The sequence below is a fragment of the Vulpes vulpes genome, unplaced genomic scaffold, assembly GCF_048418805.1.
Source record: "Vulpes vulpes isolate BD-2025 unplaced genomic scaffold, VulVul3 Bu000000635, whole genome shotgun sequence".
NCBI classification, from domain to species: domain Eukaryota; kingdom Metazoa; phylum Chordata; class Mammalia; order Carnivora; family Canidae; genus Vulpes; species Vulpes vulpes.
Genome location: NW_027325670.1, coordinates 633,875 through 651,214, shown reverse-complemented (window position 1 = coordinate 651,214; position 17,340 = coordinate 633,875). Strand labels below are relative to the sequence as shown.

Sequence of the window (17,340 nt, the reverse complement as noted above, 5' to 3'; positions counted from 1 at the left end):
GTGGCTAGAAGTTGCTAACTTCCAGATCCACACTGGTTTCAGGAACACCTGGCAGAAAGAGCACTGGGGGGTGCCTGCTAGAAATGAGTCTGGGAACAATAGAGTTGGGTCATTTCCATTATTGTGAACACAGCTGGGACTTCCAAACTCTTTTTGCCTCTTTTTGCCCTAGCCTGTGTCTTCAATGTTTAAGATCCAGAATTGCCACATGTCAAAGAGGTTAAGTCTAATGGGACCATTTTGCTCTAATTCCAGGAAAGTCTAAGAGAAAAGAAAAAATACGATTAAAGCCAATTATTTTATTGAAGGAGATAAGCAAATGCCCATTGTTGGCAAAGGGAAGAGACATGTTGGAAGTCAGGTGTGTTCGCAGATGAGAGAGAGTAACCAAGGCTCCACCCAACAAATATTCAGAATCAGGGCTTCTGTATTTCTCCATGGCTTGACTTCTCTTGGGTCACTTTCCAGTCAAAGGATTCTGGAGACCAAATCAGGTAAGATTCTTTTGGTTATCAACCAATAGTCTTTACATCTTCTCTCAGCCAAGGCATCCAGGGAAAGTATACAGGCAACCCTCAGAGAGACTACAAGTTTGGTTCCAGACCATCACGGTAAAGCAAATATAACAAAGTGAGTCAAATGAATTTTTTGGCTTCCCAGCACGTATGAAAATTACATTTATACTAGCCTGTAGTCTATTAAGTGTATAATAGCATTATGTCTAGAAAACAATGTACATGCCTTAATTAAAAAATACTTTATTGCTAATAAAGTACTGGAAGGTCTCACTTCGATGTTGCTGCAGCTTCTACATTGGCACTTGCGGCTTCACCACGCGCTTTTAGGTTATAAAGACAGCTTCTTTGCTTTAAACCTCACAAATCAGTGTCTACAAGCTTCAAACTTTTCTTCTGCAGCTTCCTCACCTCTTGGCCATCACAGAATTGAAGAGAGCTAGGACTCTGCTCTAGAGTAGGCTTTGGCTTAAGGGAACGTTTGATCTTCTATCCAGACCACTGAAACAAGGCTGTTTTGCTTCCTTACCATTTGTGTGTTCACTGGAGTAGCACTTTTACTTTCCTTCAAGAACTTTCCCTTTGTATTTGGCAACTTGGCTCCAGCCTATCTCGGCTTTCAACATGCCTTTCTTGCTGAGCTTATCATTTCTACCTTTTGACTTACAGTGAGAGATGAAGGACTCTTCCTTTCACTTGAATACTTAGAGGCCATCGTAGGATTACTAACTGGCCTAATTTCAATATGTTGAGTCTCAGGGGGTAGGGAGGCCCAAGGACAGGAAGAGACAAGGGAATGGCTGGTTGGTGAGCAGTCACAATACACAGAACACTGATTAAGTTCACTGTCTTATACGGGCACACTTTGTGGCACCCCAAAACAATCACAATAGTAACATCACAGATCACCATAAGAAATATAATAATAATTACAAAGTTCAAAATATTGTAAGAATTACCAAAATGTGATACAAAGACACAAGGTGAGAAATGCTGTTGGAAAAATGGCGCCAATAGACTTGCTTGTGCCAGGTTGCCACAAACCTTCAATTTGAAAAAAACGCATTATCTGCGAAGTTCAATAAAACGAAGCACAATAAAACAAGGTATGCCTGTAATTTATTTTTCAGATTCCTCTGCGGGATTAAAAAGTCTTTTTCTCATCGCATTGCCATGCTCCCTGCTCTTGGTCCTCTTTTCCATGCACTGGAAAATAAAAGGAAGGGGGGAGAAAAGAGACAGCACATTATATTACCATTTGTACCAGCTAAGTTAAATATTTTAAAATATTTGCAAAATAAATTGTTTTTGCTGATAAAATTATTTGACTTTTACTTCACTGAATCTGAAATCACAAACACAGTATAGCACACCTACACTAATAAATACACAAATATTTACGGAATTAATTTCCTCCCAAAATATGAATTCAGTAAATATTTAAGATGAGTGAGTTTTGTCCCTCTTCTACAGGAGGAGCTCACAATCTATCAAAGTCGTCTAAGGCTGAACATTGCCAATTTCTACAAAGGTTAACAGAACATGGCTTCTGCCTTCTAATAGCTACTAAGTACCGTTTATAAAGTGCTTTATTATCAACATCCCTTATAAAAAATATCACAACCAGAATTAAATATAGTGCTTCATGTACTCTGACAGATATGAACTACAGTGGACCTACTAGTTCTTATGACACAGATATTTTATTTCTATAAATATTTTCAAAAGTAATTGGCTTTTGGCAACCATATTATAACCCATTAGTTCAGATGGAAACCTATAGTCAGCTGAACTTCCCAAGATTTTTTATTATGAATAGTCATCAAACCTGATGCTCTCCAAATCCTACATTTTTATGATCAGTTAGATCTAAATGTAGTTTTCACCTTGGAGGTTTTCAGCCTAGTATTCTGATCTGGCCAGTAGGTTACAAGTAACAGGAAATATACAGCCTGGCACTTAGAAAAAGCACTTGTTTAAACCAGAGAAAGTTGGATATAAGTGTTTTTATATAGACCAATAGACATATTTTAAAGGTGAATGAAGGATCCTTATGGAAAAGGGGGAAAAAGTAAAAGTAAATTCAAGTTGAAAACACTAAGTATATGTGAACAGCTAGACATCAAAATCTTTCAGGAGCCAGAAGTACAGGAAAAGGCCACAGAAATGAAAATCAGTGAGAGAGAGCTAACCAGGCGCCTGACTGGGTGCCCTGCCCCAGACCCCAGAGAGACAATGCTGTGAAGGTTTATGCTCACTGCATCTTTGGGTCCTGTAACCTCAAATAAGAGGAGCTAGGCTAGATTATCTCTAAGAAGTTTTCTAGATCTAAAGTTTTTATTGAAGAGTTCTAACATCGCTTCTGGAATCAGTTTTCAAACTTTTTCTTCTTCATCAAAGGGCCAGATGAAACACCAGGTCTCTTTAACCAAATTACAGATGAAACACCAGGTTCCTTTAACCAAAATCATTCCTTTTATCTGTCATACATTAATTTTTCTCTTAAGATTGTCAGAGGGAAAGGGAATTTTGTCACTTTAAAAACTATTTTTTAAAAAGAGGCACTGTTCTAAAACATGGAGGGATACCTAATCTGAGAAAAATATTTGGTTTCTATCTTTAATCACATATACTGGACTGCCTCTGGCAATCCCCTCTTCTTTGGGAGAAGGTTTTAAGGGTAAATCTTCAGAAGATAATACTTCATAGGCAGCCAAAATAAACAGTTAAAGAGCAAATTAAAACATAGTCTATGTTAAAATGTTTGCTAAGATATCCCCAAAGGGCAAGGTGGCCTTTGAATAAAAGAAGAAAAGAATGAATGTGATTTTATTCACAAAACTTCACTGAACGATACAACCAAACCAAAACAAAACAAATAAAACAACTAAGAAGGACAAAAGAGGATGCTACAAAAGTAGTATTAATGTAATCATTATTTCAATTAAAAAAAAAACAAGCAGCAACATGGCAGCAAAGAGAGGCTAATGGAACTGGCCAGACCCTTTTGCTAGTTGAAAGCATCAAGCAATGAAGCACTCAAATGGCACGTGAAGGAGATGGTTAGAGGAGCATATGGAGACGGGAAACAGTCAACTAGAAAGCATTAAAGGCAGAGAGAAAATAAATGAGCACAGGTTCAGAAGACTGAAGGAAGAAAGAACAGAGAGAAAAACATCTATAAATCAGGTAATGAAGCAACATAAAAACCACACAAAGGACTTAGAAAATAAGTCAAGGAGAAAATCCAGAATTGACATGAAAACAAACTCAAAGTATGAAAAATGTCTCCGATGTTCTACCAGTCACTAACAGCTCAGGACCACCTGGGAAGAAAATTTTGTATAAAGATCTAACCACCACACCAATGGCAAAAATTATTGAACCATAAGAAGAAGAAAAAAATCTAAACTTAGGGGAAAAACAATCTGACACAACTGAAAGCATGTGAGAAATAAACAGTTGTACTGAATAAAATATGGTAGGCTTCATTTTCCCATCATCTTATTGAAACAGGAACAGAGCCCTTGGGTTCAGTTTTCATATAAACCACCTTGCATAGAAGAAAAACTCTTCAAAAATCAATTTAAAACACTTCTACATGTACACATTTGTGCCAAGAAAATTATCACCCTGAATTCAGAACTCCAGAAAGTTCTTCAAACAGTAAAGACACTGGACAGGGTTTCTGGGAAGAAAAAAAAACTTCAGATTGAAAAATACAAAAGTTGACAATAGATAGATGCTAGACAGCTTAAAATATATAACTAATACCTTTCAATATGAGGCTAATAGGAAAAAAAATTCAAAAATATAGAAAAAGAAAAAAACTGGAAGACAGGTTTTTAGTAGTTAAGAGATATTTAAGGGTTTTGGACATAACACAATTGATGTACGAAACAGAAATGGAATCAAATTTCTTTTCAAAGATTTCAAAAGCACTCTGCTGTATGCCCAAGTCCAAGTCATGGTCTAAAACTGGGTTTTGGAAATGAGTCGTCTTGACCAAGTCAAACCAGACCCGTGTGGCTCATACACGCCATGGTTATAAAGAAATTCACAATTTTAAACCTGTGAAGAGCCCAAGTCTAGCACCTGCCATGTTCTATGAGGAAGCAGAAGCCCAAGATGTGTTATCTGCTACAGCTAATAGCTGACTGACCAAAGTCTTTCTGCTAAACAAATTCAGTTTCCCGGCCCTCATGATTCATCCAGAGGAGTCACAATGATTGTATTAAGAAAGTTGTTTTCATTTATGTGCATGAAAACAAAAAAACAAAAAAACAAAAAAAAATAGCAAAGTCCTAAAATTGTTCCCAGAAGAGGCTTTCATTTCTCCTCTGGGTTTTAGAGGAGAACATACACATGCAGTCAATCCTCTCTATTATACTAAAGTTTGGAATAAAAATTAGTAATGGCAGTATTCTAAATATTGTTCAGAAATGCTCTATTCTAATCTTCAACCATTTTCATCCTCTAACACTTTTCTTACCTCATTCTTCAAGCATTTTCTCATCTCCCGATCAAGATCATTGCAACGACCAAAAAATTTCAGAATGCTGTGCTAAAAGGAAGAAAAGGGGTAAATATTTTATCCCATATACAAAGGTCTCTGGCATAGAGAATTTAAATACTTATTCCTACAGAAATGAGTTTAATGTGTCACCACCTTGTTAATAAGCAAAGAGTTAAATACAGGTATAAAACATACAAATAAACGGAATTATCCTGGCCTTCCTAAAAGGAGGGATAAAAGTTCTCTTGGTAGAAATGAAAATATAAAGACTTTTCCTTGATAAGAGAGAAACCTATTAACCTGTAACCTATACCTATTAACTCACAATGCCAGAGTGCAAATCATTCTGTTTTCTAATACTCTTTTCTTTAAGGACACGTGAAAATCACAGCACAACCATCGTCTATCACAGAGAGTAACACCAAAGTGCGATATGGCCATACTAACACAACCAGTGACTTCTTCACGAGTAAACATTCTGTCCCTTGAAGAATTACCTAATAAATGCTGGGTGCCAACGCTAATTTTCTCATTTGCCTCCATCCAAAATGTCATCAAAATACATCAGAAACACATAACACTATTATTATTAAATGGCTTATATGGGCCACATAAGTAAGCAACTAATCCACAATATAAGAAAACTTATGTTTGAAGTTCAAAGTCTGCTTTCTTTGCAAAGCAAAAATAAAAATCTCTTGGTGGTCTCAGGGCCTATGACGATTATCACGACAAAAAGTATGAATGCTCCAAAGCAGAATAAGATGAAGACTGAAGTCAAGAACACAAATTTTAGTCAGGCCATAATTAGTGTTTGCATATCACGATTTTTAAGGGTGGGTAGGAGAGCATGGTGATATCCTATAATGACATGCTGAAAGTGCTTAAACTTGTAATAATAAGTATCTTTTCCTTTTCTAATTAAGGCTTTCATGGAAACCAGACAACACGTAATTAATAAGCTATGCCTCGTGCTAGTCCTTTCTTTCCCTGCTTCACCATCACTGTACATGTCTTTTTCTGGTCCACAATGAATAAATGGGTCAGTTTTTCTGGCAAGCATTTAAGGTAAACTAAGATCTCCTACTGGTTACCTAAGGACCTTTGCAGAATAACTTCGCTGTGTATTTTTCTTTATTTCCTTGACAACAAATGAACAGGAACCATGTATTTTTACATGCCTTCTGCTGAAGGAGAAATAACAGAAAGGATTAGACTTTCAGAAGGCAATATTTCAGTTTGGCTTACATCGACTCATATCATCCCATAGACATACATCTTATTTTTAAATCCAAGATGGAAGGTTTTTGTTTTTTGTTTTTTGGGGTTTTTTTTGCTTTTTCAACTTTTAAACCCAATGAAGAATTATACTCTTGTGACATTACATGAAAAACCATCCCAAAGTGCTCCATTGGATCTGGGTTACGAAAGGGCCAGGGTCTACACTTCTCTTGTATACACATGGCACAAGCCTCTAGCGTGTGATGTCTATCACCAAACTGACTGGGCAATTGATTGAAAAATGAATCAATTGGTATTTCAAAGACAATGTCCCAAGCACTAGGGAGACAGCATGAGGAAGGTGGACCTGGGCCCTCCTCTCAGTCCACAGTCAGAGGGAAGCCAGCTAACAAAGTGACTGCTGTAAAGCAGTAGTTTTCCAAGTGTATTCGAGGAACACCCACAAGTTCCCAAGACCTTTCCAGGGGATGCACACAATAAAAACTATTTTCCTGATAATCAAAGATCTTACTCATTTTGTTCATTACCACTCTCTCACAAGGCTACTGTGGAACTTTCCAAACACTACACAAAAGGCAATATCACCAAAGACTGAACAGGAGGCAGATAGGAGGATCTGGCTATATTCTATTAAGCCAGGTATTAAAAAGAATTGCAAAGATGCAAAAGCAAGGTCATTCTTTTCATTCTTTTGTTTTGGAAAATAAGATCTTTTTAATGGAAAACTACTACATTAACACGTAATGGGTTTATTATTGTATTTTTATACAAATTAATTTTTAAAAAATTTCTCAGTTTTTATTTCTAATTCAGTAAATATTGATGGATATAGTCCACATACACAAAAGTTACCTAGGGTCCTCGGTAATTTTTAAAAGCATAAAGGAGTCATGAGATCAGAAAGTGTGAGAACTATCTCACAGTAGGAACTGTATTATATGTGGTTACTGGAGTACAGAGTGACCACACCAAGAGAATCTAGGCCTGGAAAGGAGGAAAGGAAAGGGAAATGACAAATGAATAAAACCTGGAGGATGAAGAAACCTGGTCTAGTGCACCGGAAGTAGAGATAGTGGAGAGCTGTAAGATAAACAAGGAAAAAGTAAGCACAAAGGCTTAGAAGAGGGAAGCATGTTCCTACACAACTGCAGAGGAGCACACAGGAGCAAGCAGAAGAGGTGCAGGAGGGTGGTGAGACCCAAGGGATAAGTGGGGGCCAGGTTCATGAAGGCCCTGAAACACCACCAAGTGAGAAATTTAGATTTGACAACTGCAGGCAAAGGGAGCCATTAGAGGGGAACAATGATTCAACTTACATTTCAACAATCACTCCAGTGCAAGTGAATGAGGACAAAGAGGACAAAACAGGGTACTAGGGTGGCCCCACTAACACTGAAATTAACTGGTGTTAATAAACACATAAATCAGTGGAACAGATCAGAAAGCCCAGCAATAGGCCCAGTCACATATGGTCAATTGTTTTGACAAAGACAGCAAGATAATTTAGTAGGGAAAGGATGGTCACTGCAACAAATGGTGCTGCAACAACAATATCCATAGAGAAAGAAAGAAAAACTGGCTCATACCTCACATAATACACAAAAATTAACTTGAAATGAATCACAGATCTAGATGTAAAAGCTAAAACTCTACAACTTCCAGAAGAAAAAACAAGAGAAAATCTTTGTGACCAAGAAACAAAGATGCTTAGATGGCAAAACAAAAAACCAACCACAAAAAAAAACACAAAAACCTAGTAATTAGACGTCATCAACTTAGAAACTGCTCTTTGAAACACAATCTTAAGAAAATGAAAAAGAATGTTACAGACTGAGAGAACATATTCACAATACACTCATCAGACAAAGGACTTGTATGACAAATGAAAAAAAAAGAATTCTTAAAATTCAATAATAAAACAAACAACACAATTTTAAAACAAGGGCAAAAGAAAAAAATAAGAATAAATAAATAAAATGTAAACTTTTTAAAATAAAATAAAATATGGGCAAAAGACTTTATACGAATGGCCAATAAGCATGTGAAAGATGCTCAAAACCCAGCCATCAAGGAAACACAATCTAAAACCAAATGAGAGAAAAAATAAATAAATAAATAAAATAAAAACAAATGAGGGGCAGCCCCTGTGACTCAGCAGTTTAGCACTGCCTTCAGCCCAGGGCGTGGTCCCACAGGGGGCTCCCCCTCTGCCTGTGTCTCTGCCTCTCTCGCGCTCTCTCTCTCTGTGTCTCATGAATAAATAAATAAAATCTTAAAAAAAAAAAAAGGACACTACGGCACCCATAAAAATGACTAACCTTAAAAAGACTTACGGTATCAATTCTTGATCTAGATGTAGGCTGAAAAAAGTCTGCCTGAAGTATATTGTCAAGCAATAACAACAAAAATACCTAACTTCACAGGCCACAGGTATTACTCACTACCTTACTATTAGTCTTTAAAGTTTACTCATTTAAATGATGCTATTATTATAATTATATTATTATAATTTTAATGATGTATATCATGTCTACAGTTTATGACTATCAGAAGGAAAATAACACATCATGCAAAGTTAAAGAAAAATAGAAATGCTCCTTACAGCTATCTCATGTAGCAAATATATGAAAAAAGCTAAGTATTTGACATTTGTAAAAATACCAGCTTAATTTAATGCTTTCCAAAACTGGGCTTCCTTTCTATTTTGGTTTAAACCATGGAATTTTACTTCCATCCCACTAACAAATAAGTAAACCTGTCAAATTAGACCAATTATAATTTAAATCTAGCTAACATCTAATTATTAAAAATGTTTCAATCTCCTTTAAACACAGAATGGTAAAGATCAAAGAAAATCTTAGAAAAATCTTAAAATCATTCCATTATGATCAGAAGAGTCAGAACTTAACATAACTGTTCTACTGCCCTATAATGAAAAAAAAGGAAAGTGTTTTATTGTAAGAACGCGGATTCTAACTATTACATACCATTTCAGAAGTTCCCTAACGAGTTCCCTAACGAGCTACCACATGCTGCATTCTTACTAATCATGAAAGGGAATGGTGTCTGAAAAATCACAAGCATCAGTTACTAATCTTTAAGAAGTTAAGATCCATTCCTTTCCATTAGTGGAGGTAACATTTTACACCAGTGTGTTGTACCTAAGTTTCATTTTTGCTTTCTGGTCGTTTTTCTGAACTCTTACATTTTTGTGACATTCCTTAAGCAAGTTAATCAAGACGTTGCATTCTTCAGTGTGCAAGTGTGGAGATAAGTCAGGATGCATCTTTAGGAGGTGACGGAGCACAGCAGGGCAACCTGTGGATACAAGAGTGTCTTGAATACGCGTGACTGTATTTGTTAATACGACCTAACACTATTTCAGCAAAAACGTGCCATGAGCTTTATCAGAAAAGAATGCTGACCTTAGGCAAATTATTAAGCCTGACCCTGAGCTTCCTTATCCAACAATTTAACAGATTCAGCAGGTCATCAGATGTTGTTTGAAGAACCTGCAGGTTCAGAAAAAAGGCAGGACTCCACAAGAGACCCAATCCTGGAAATAAGTGCTCCAGAAGAACAGCTAGCCTGCATTAATAAACCTAATTTCAAGTATTTTCCCCACATTCCTGAAATTGATCACAACTCATTTTGTTCAGATGAAATTCCATAAAAGAATTGGTTTATTAATCCTTTTAAAATGCATATTCCTCTGAGGTTAAGCTCATTAGTCCTACATTACTGTGAATACATAAGGACTGCTTTCTTCCTAACATCTGGCTGAGAAAATCCAACTTAAACAATGAAGAGAAACAAAAAGCAGATGGGAAAAAAGTTTTTCAATTTAGCAGATATATCCATAATGCAGTTATTACTATGAAATCAAGAAGCTGAAATCCCAGAAATTAAATATAATTGGTTCTTTCACAAAATAGTAAATTAGCAGCCAACTTTCAAAGAAAAAGCATTATTTTGAAGTGTTTGCCAAAGTTAGGTAGCATTATTCACCTATTCTTTTTTTAACGTATTCTTTTTAACTTGAAAAAAGAACCAATTAATTGTTTTAATCTTTTAAAAGTTTCAAGAAAGAAAGCCTAAGAGGAAATAATGACCTTAGTTTGGGAAAAGAGTTCTTAGTTAAATAGGCCAAAAGCCCAATTCATTAAAAAAAAAAAAAAAAAAAAAAAAGGTAAAATCTTATCAAATTAAAAAAAAAGTTCTCACTTCAAAATACACCATTAAGGGCAGCCCGGATGGCTCAGCGGTTTAGCACCTGCCTTCAGCCCAGGGTGTGATCCTGGAGACCTGGGATCAGGTCCCACGTCGGGCTCCCTGAAAGGAGCCTGCCTCTCCCTCTGCCTGTGTCTCTGCCTCTCTCTCTCTCTCTCTGTGTATTCTCATGAATAAATAAATAAATCTTAAAAAAAAATACACCATTAAAATAAAAAGACACAGGGATGTAAAATACAGCTAAAGGGAATGAAGTCAATAATATTGTTCATACACTTATCATGGTGAGCATCTCATAATGTATATAATTAAAAGAAAAGAAAAGAAAAAAGAAAAAAACAAGCCACGCTTTGGGTGATAACAACATGTTAATGCGGGTTCATCAATTGTCAAAACATACAACTCTGGTGGGGGATGCTGATAGTGGGGCAGGCTGTACATGTGTGGGGCAGGGGGGCAAATGAGATCTCTCTATACGTTCTATTCAGTTTTGCTGTGAATCTAAAACTGCTCTAAAAAATAAATATCCTACAAGCTACAGGCTAGGAGAAAATATTTGCTAATCATATATGAAAGAGGATTTGTTGAATGCTTACAAAGAACCCAACATTTAAAATGGACCCAAAAAATTGGCAAAAAATTTGAATGAATACTTCACAGAAGATGATACAGGAATGGTTAATTAAGCACACAAAAACTGCTAAACACCATTAGTCGCAGGGAAATGCAAACTAAAATCACAATGAGATACCACTACACATCCTCCCAAATAGCTATAATCAAAAAGTCAGACAATAACAAGCATTGATTAGGATGCAGAGCAAACAGACCTCACGCATTTCTAGTAGAATAGTACATACTTAGGGAAACAATTCTGGCAGTGTCTTAAGGAGTTAAACAGAAACTTACCAAATGACCCAGAACATGAAACTGCAACTCCTAAGAATCTATCCAAAAGAAATGAAAACACATATGCACACAAAGGCATGTATGTGAATGTTCACAGTATTATTCATTATAGCCAATACCGGAAACAATCCAAATACCCAATAACCTGGTAACTGGATACACCAATGTGGTATATCTAGACAATGAAATACTATTTGGCAATCAACAGGAATGCACTGATACAGATATCAACACAGATGAAGCTCAAAAGCACTAAGCTAAATGAAAGAAGCCTGATTCAAGACTATACAGCATGACTCCATTTATGTGCAATGTGTAGAAAAAGCAAAACTGAAGAGAAAAAAGGCTGATGGGCCTGAAAGTGAAAGTGAGGATTATTTGCCATTGGGCACAAAGGAATATTTTTACATAATAAACACATTTTAAAAAATAGGATTGTGGTAATGGTTGCACAATTGCAGTTCACTAAAATTATCAAGTTCACTTACATAAAATGGGTAAATTTATGATATGTAAATTGTACCTTAATAGAGTTAATATCAAAAAGTTCAAGAAATTCAAACTGCCTATCTACCTTCCACTCACAAGTAAAATCCTCAAAAATATCTAAATAAATAATTCCAGAGAATTATAGTATTCCTACTACTGCAAAACTCAGTTTATAAAAATACATTAGTAGATCACTGTTCCACTGAGTGACTACTAAGTGTGCACGCACACACAGCATAGCACAGCTGAAGATCACATATCAGGCCATTGTGGCCAGCAAAGGGTTTAAAATGGAAACTAGAATGCAGCCAAGTTCAAGTTGGTTTGCCTGCTACTGACTACAAAACCTTTAATGAAATAATCTTTTTACAACAGAAAAATGAGACTTCACATAGTCTAACAATTTAGATCATCTAATATTATAACCAATATTATGCATCTAAACCTATTAGTTACCTGGTTGTCTGATTTCTGCCTCACTTTTTTCTGAAAGAAGATGTATACTGCCTTAGCCACCTAGAAAATGTCTTATTTTGTAAATATATTTGACAAAAATGTTTGCATATTTCTATCAATCAGCCCTCAGATGAGTGCTTTTACAGTTCAGAAACAAGCTTACAATGTAGTGAAATGATCTCTTTGGTTGGCAAAGAGTTTAGAAGACACTTGGCTGCTGAGATAAATACATGCACATTTTACACGAGTATCAATGCATACATATCATAATGTATATTTTTCCTCCCCCCATTACAAAAGTTTATGCTACTATAGACCCAGCCAGGGTACCAATGAGATGTCTTCCCTTCTACTTACTCATCCTAGGTAACTATGTCCAGTGAGAAAATAGTTTCATAGTTTCCTTTTCCTAGTCTTCTTGGTAAAAAGCTAAGCTACTACTTACCCTACACTTCTAAACAGTGACCAAATCCCTTATCTAACAAATTCCTTGCTTTACCAGTCTTCTCCCTCTTTCCTCCACCTTCTTTTTACTGAGATACCCTCTTCTGCGCCCAGTGTTGTCTGGCTTCATTAACAGTTGGTGTTCTGCGAGACTTTCGCAATTCACAAAGCACAGCTATAAAACAATGGCATTGTTCTTAGGACACACTGGTGTGAGTGCTGGTATCGCCCAGCAGTCATCTTTAAAAAGCCTGAATTCTAATCAGCATTATTATAACTCAAAAGTAACTTATGAACTGAAGAAAACTAAATGTATATTCCATATTCTTACTTTGAAGATTCCATCAAAGCCGTAAGAATATATCTACATTATTAGTGTAGAAAATAATTTGTTGAACACTTACCACACACTAGGCACAAGTCTTACAATCCTTCCAATAACTGTAGGGAGTAGGTAACTTCATAAATTCAGTGAAACCATAAGAATGACTTTTTGTAGTTCAAATATGCATTACTCATATTTTCAGAGTAAAACTGAGCCTCAAGTCACATAGTAAGTGGCACAGTTACTACCCAATGCAATTTCTCACCAGGACAGATTATTCCAATGTTCAAAATAGGAAAGGCATGCCTTCCCAGCAGTTTGTGGATGAAATAAATACAGATAGAAAAAACTATTTCCCAAAGAGCCTCTGGCTGGCTACAAGTTCAACAGACACTAATTCTAGGCCTACCTTCCAAAAATGTGATAATGTAATAATCCTATATTATTAGAAATAGAGGGCTTGTCTCCCTCAAGAAAAAGAACAGTACTACATTTGTCCTGATCAGCAAAGTCCAAAATACTGACAATGTGAGTATCTGGAGACAGTGCTCAGGATAAACATGGCTTTGACTCTAGGTTTAAACAGGAAGCCATTAATGAAACTGGGAATATTCACCAATATAGGGAAGTCCACATCAGAGGAGACAGTAAGAGAAACAATCTGGTTCAGTAGGACAATCAATGGATTTGAAATAAAAAGTTACGGATTTATCTGTCCATAAGTTCTAACACTTTGGTTACTTACTCTGAGACCTAAGTCTCTTCTTCTGTAAATTGCAATTAGCTCTTGACCTGTATCTCTGGGTGGTCATGAGGTTTAAAATAACATACGTGGAAGCATCTGAAATAGTGAGCAGTGACTGTGACACATGTAAAGTAGTGTTTGTATATCTGAAATGCTCTGTCACTGGATGGGAAAGGGTGAACTAAAATTTACAGTGGTGTTTCCAAGGTGCTTTCCAGAACAGGACTGGAAACCAAAGGGTGGATGCTAACAAAGGCAGAAGTCCTCTTCCTGGAGCTGTCCAACAAGGAAACTGGCTGCTCTGGGAAGTTCTCGGTTATCTGTCCTCACATACCCCAAGGAGACTGGCTACATCAATGAGGATGCCACACTGTATTCTTGCACTGCATCCTTAAGTTTCTTCTCAAATCTAAATCCACAATTAAATGATTTTAACCTATTTCCAAAACTAAAATTCTGTCCATGGACTTGACTTGTTACCACTAAGAACACATGAAAGAATTTCAAAAGGGTAGGGCCAAAATAATTCTGAACATCAGCCACACTGTTGAACAAAGCTGAAGGGAACATTCATCTGTGTTAAGACTTCATGCATGGATGTTCACAGTGAGAAAGAGGAACAAATAAATAATAAATAAATAAATTCCATTCAAACTGTTATCATTTAAACACAAAACTTCAGTCCCACCTGTGCATTGGCATCTAGAAAACATCAGAAGGGTTAACTTGTCACAGTTACAATGCTTCCCTTTCCACCTCAACTCCACTCACTGCTTCAAGTGTGCACACATTAATACCAAAACAGCCACTAACTCTTAGAAATGTTCAGCTGTGACAACTGGATGTTTTGATAACTAGGTGACAGGCCCCTGCAAAGCAACTTTAACTTTTACTTGGGGGTAGGCTGGGAGTACAGAAGCGGTATGATACTCTCACTAAAGACATAAAAATAATAGTCTTACTCAGGTCACTTCTTCGCCTTATTCTACCAAGACTGAGGTAAAATTTTCATAATGAATATTCCATGATAGATTTCAACCACCAGGTGGCACAATTTTAGAAAATAAACCAAGAGTAACCAATACCATAACTGTAGTAAAGCAAAATGAGTAAGCATTCCAGTAACACTTCAGCAAATCTAGAGTCACAAGGAGGAAACCCTTGATTTTAATGTCACTTGGATTTTCTTTAGAAATATTTTGTTGTTGGTGGCTGCACCAGAAATTTATACTATAGTTGCAATTTCAAGCATCATTTTAGAACAACCAAAAAAGCAAGTTCAGGAAAGTCTCTTGTTCCAAGTTTGAAGAAGCTGTTCTCCAGCAAGAACTGTAAACTTAATGCTTTCCAAAACACATCCTTTTTAAAGTCTACTTTTCAGAAAGCAATGGAATTAAATTAGCATTTCTGTAACTATTTCAAACTATGCCCCATAGTCCCCAGAGGTACCAGATACAGCAGGGTATTACCCACCCTACCCTTTCCTTTGCAGTTACAAAGTGATCAAATCTAAACATATGCTACTAAGTGACTCTTGCTCCCAAATACAGACCTTGCCCACCACTACTGAGAATAATCCCTAGGCTGCCTGGGGAAAAGGACTTGTAGTTCCACCACACAGTTTCTTAAGAAATGGGACAAGCTGTAGCTGTCCCTGAACATTTATCGGTACTCAGCAGATGCTGGGCATCTGTCAAATCATTTGAACTTGGGAGGGGGAAAAAAAAAAATCAGCCCATAGAACCCAAAGAATACACAGTGAGGGAATATTCTTGTAAATGCACATAGTAAACGCCCAATAAATGTTTGCCAAATGCTGAATTTAGGATTACAACAGATCTGAGAATTGGTTCACACCTCAACATAGTTTTTTTTTTTTCTTTTTCAAAGATTTATTTATTTATTCATGAGAGAGACAGAGACAGAGACAGAGAGGCAGAGACACAGGCAGAGGGAGAAGCAGGCTCCATGCAGGGAGCCCGATGCGGGACTCGATCCCAGGACCCCGGGGTCACAACCTGAGCCAAAGGGAGATGCTCAACCGCTGAGCCACCCAGGCGTCCCAACATTTTTTTTTTAAGGCTGAAAATGAAGATCATTTAAAATAAGTCAGTGCAGAAACCTATACGTATAGGAAAAGAGATAAAGGCGTGTCACAACAGAAGTTTGCCAGCACAAACTTCTTATGCATTTAAGATTTTAACTGAAGGATTCCAGAACTCGGATTTACTTAAGATTCTTCATCTAAAGAAAAAAAAAAAAAAAAAGTCTTCATAAAGCATCTATTGTGCACCTACAAGCACGGTAATTTTTAAACCCAGTAAAAGGCACCTCAATGTTTCCTCTCCTTGAAAAAAGTGTACTGTTGGGGCACCTGGGTGGCTCAGTGGTTGAGCGATTGCCTAGGACTCAGGTCGTGGTCCCGGGGTGCGGGGATCGAGTCCCACATCAGGATCCCCGCAGGGAGCCTGCTTCTCTCTGTGTGTGTGTCTCTCTGATGAATGGATAAATAAAATCTTAAAAAAAAAAAAAAACTGCACTGCTGAGGATCTCCCCGGATTCCCACTCTGCAACACGGACTGGTGGCAACTTTCACCGCAGCTGAGATGCGCCCGAAGACTCCCAAGACGACGACAAGAATCACCGTACAATTCTCTGCGCGCTCACCGCACCGAACACTGGGAAGGGCCTCCCTTTCTCACCAACGAGACGGCGGGTTATACCCATTTCACAGGCGTGGAAGTGGAAGCGGAAGCTGGAGGAAGGGAGGGGCCCACCCACATCCCCAGGCCTGCGCCCAGCACGCTCCCTACTCCCCACCCCCGGCGCGTCCTCGGCCGGTGCCCGCGGGCCGAGAGCCCGGGGCGCGCCTCCAGCGACCGCGCGGCCAAGGCCCGGCGCGGGGAACCTCGAGCGCGGCAGGAGACGGGACCGGGGGCCCCCTGGGGGCTCCTCGGCGCGGCCGGCCTGCCCAGACTCACCCGCCTTGCGGCCACACCGGGCCGGCTGAAGCCACCGTCACCAGCGAGGCCTCCCCATCCAAAGGCCGGCCCCCGGGACGCCGGGGGCGGGGCAGCTCCGGGCGGCGACGGCTCCCGCGCCCTCCACGCCTGACCCCGCGGGGCTCCAGCGGCCCCGGCGGCTCGCGGCGACTGCGGCGCATGCGCGCCCGGCCCGGCCCGGCCCGGCCCATTTCCCGGCGCTGCGGAGGAGGGCGGGGGCGCACGGAGGCGCCGCGAAGCCTTGGGGCGACTCGCCGAACCAACCAGCCGGGGCTGGGGGCCGCGGCCGGCCGCGCTGAGCTAGTGTTCGCCGCTGGCAGGCGTGATGCGGGCACGCGGCGAGGTTCACTTCGGCCGCTCCCCGACGCGGCCCCCCGTGCCCAGGGTACAGTCCAAACGGGGAGCTCCGGGAGGCGGGGCTGGGGGACGGCGGGAACTGCAATTGGTGGCTTCGAAGGCGCAGCGGG

General features: G+C 38.8%; 1 protein-coding gene across 4 annotated transcripts; it reads right to left on the bottom strand.

The window, feature by feature from the left end:
• Positions 1 to 284: 284 nt before the first annotated feature.
• Positions 285 to 17,065, bottom strand: LOC140593686 (COX assembly mitochondrial protein 2 homolog). Of its 4 annotated transcripts, XM_072745102.1 has the most exons (6): positions 16,853 to 16,979; positions 11,413 to 11,450; positions 9,699 to 9,785; positions 9,479 to 9,591; positions 5,008 to 5,079; positions 285 to 1,721 (listed from the first exon to the last, which is right to left on the bottom strand). In XM_072745102.1, the coding sequence occupies exons 4-6, from the start codon at positions 9,557 to 9,559 to the stop codon at positions 1,635 to 1,637; spliced, it is 240 nt and encodes a 79-aa protein (XP_072601203.1). In that variant the 5' UTR covers positions 9,560 to 9,591; positions 9,699 to 9,785; positions 11,413 to 11,450; positions 16,853 to 16,979; the 3' UTR covers positions 285 to 1,634. The 4 variants fall into 4 exon arrangements, with proteins under 4 accessions (XP_072601203.1, XP_072601200.1, XP_072601202.1 ...); XM_072745099.1 differs by lacking the exon at positions 9,699 to 9,785 and having other exon boundaries at positions 16,853 to 17,065; XM_072745101.1 differs by lacking the exons at positions 9,699 to 9,785; positions 16,853 to 16,979 and adding an exon at positions 12,715 to 12,842.
• Positions 17,066 to 17,340: the final 275 nt, after the last annotated feature.

What these genes read in the sequence shown, in the direction of transcription:
- LOC140593686 (XM_072745099.1), bottom strand. Translation starts at nt 17,064, where the DNA reads ATGGGCCGGGCCGGGCCGGGCCGGGCGCGCATGCGCCGCAGTCGCCGC. An exon ending in CCGGTGTGGCCGCAAGGCGG is followed by an intron (nt 11,451 to 16,852) that starts GTGAGTCTGGGC and finishes TCTTTTGGATAG; the next exon opens with ATTCTTAGGAGTTGCAGTTT. An exon ending in GAAAATGCTTGAAGAATGAG is followed by an intron (nt 1,722 to 5,007) that starts GTAAGAAAAGTG and finishes TTTATTTTCCAG; the next exon opens with TGCATGGAAAAGAGGACCAA.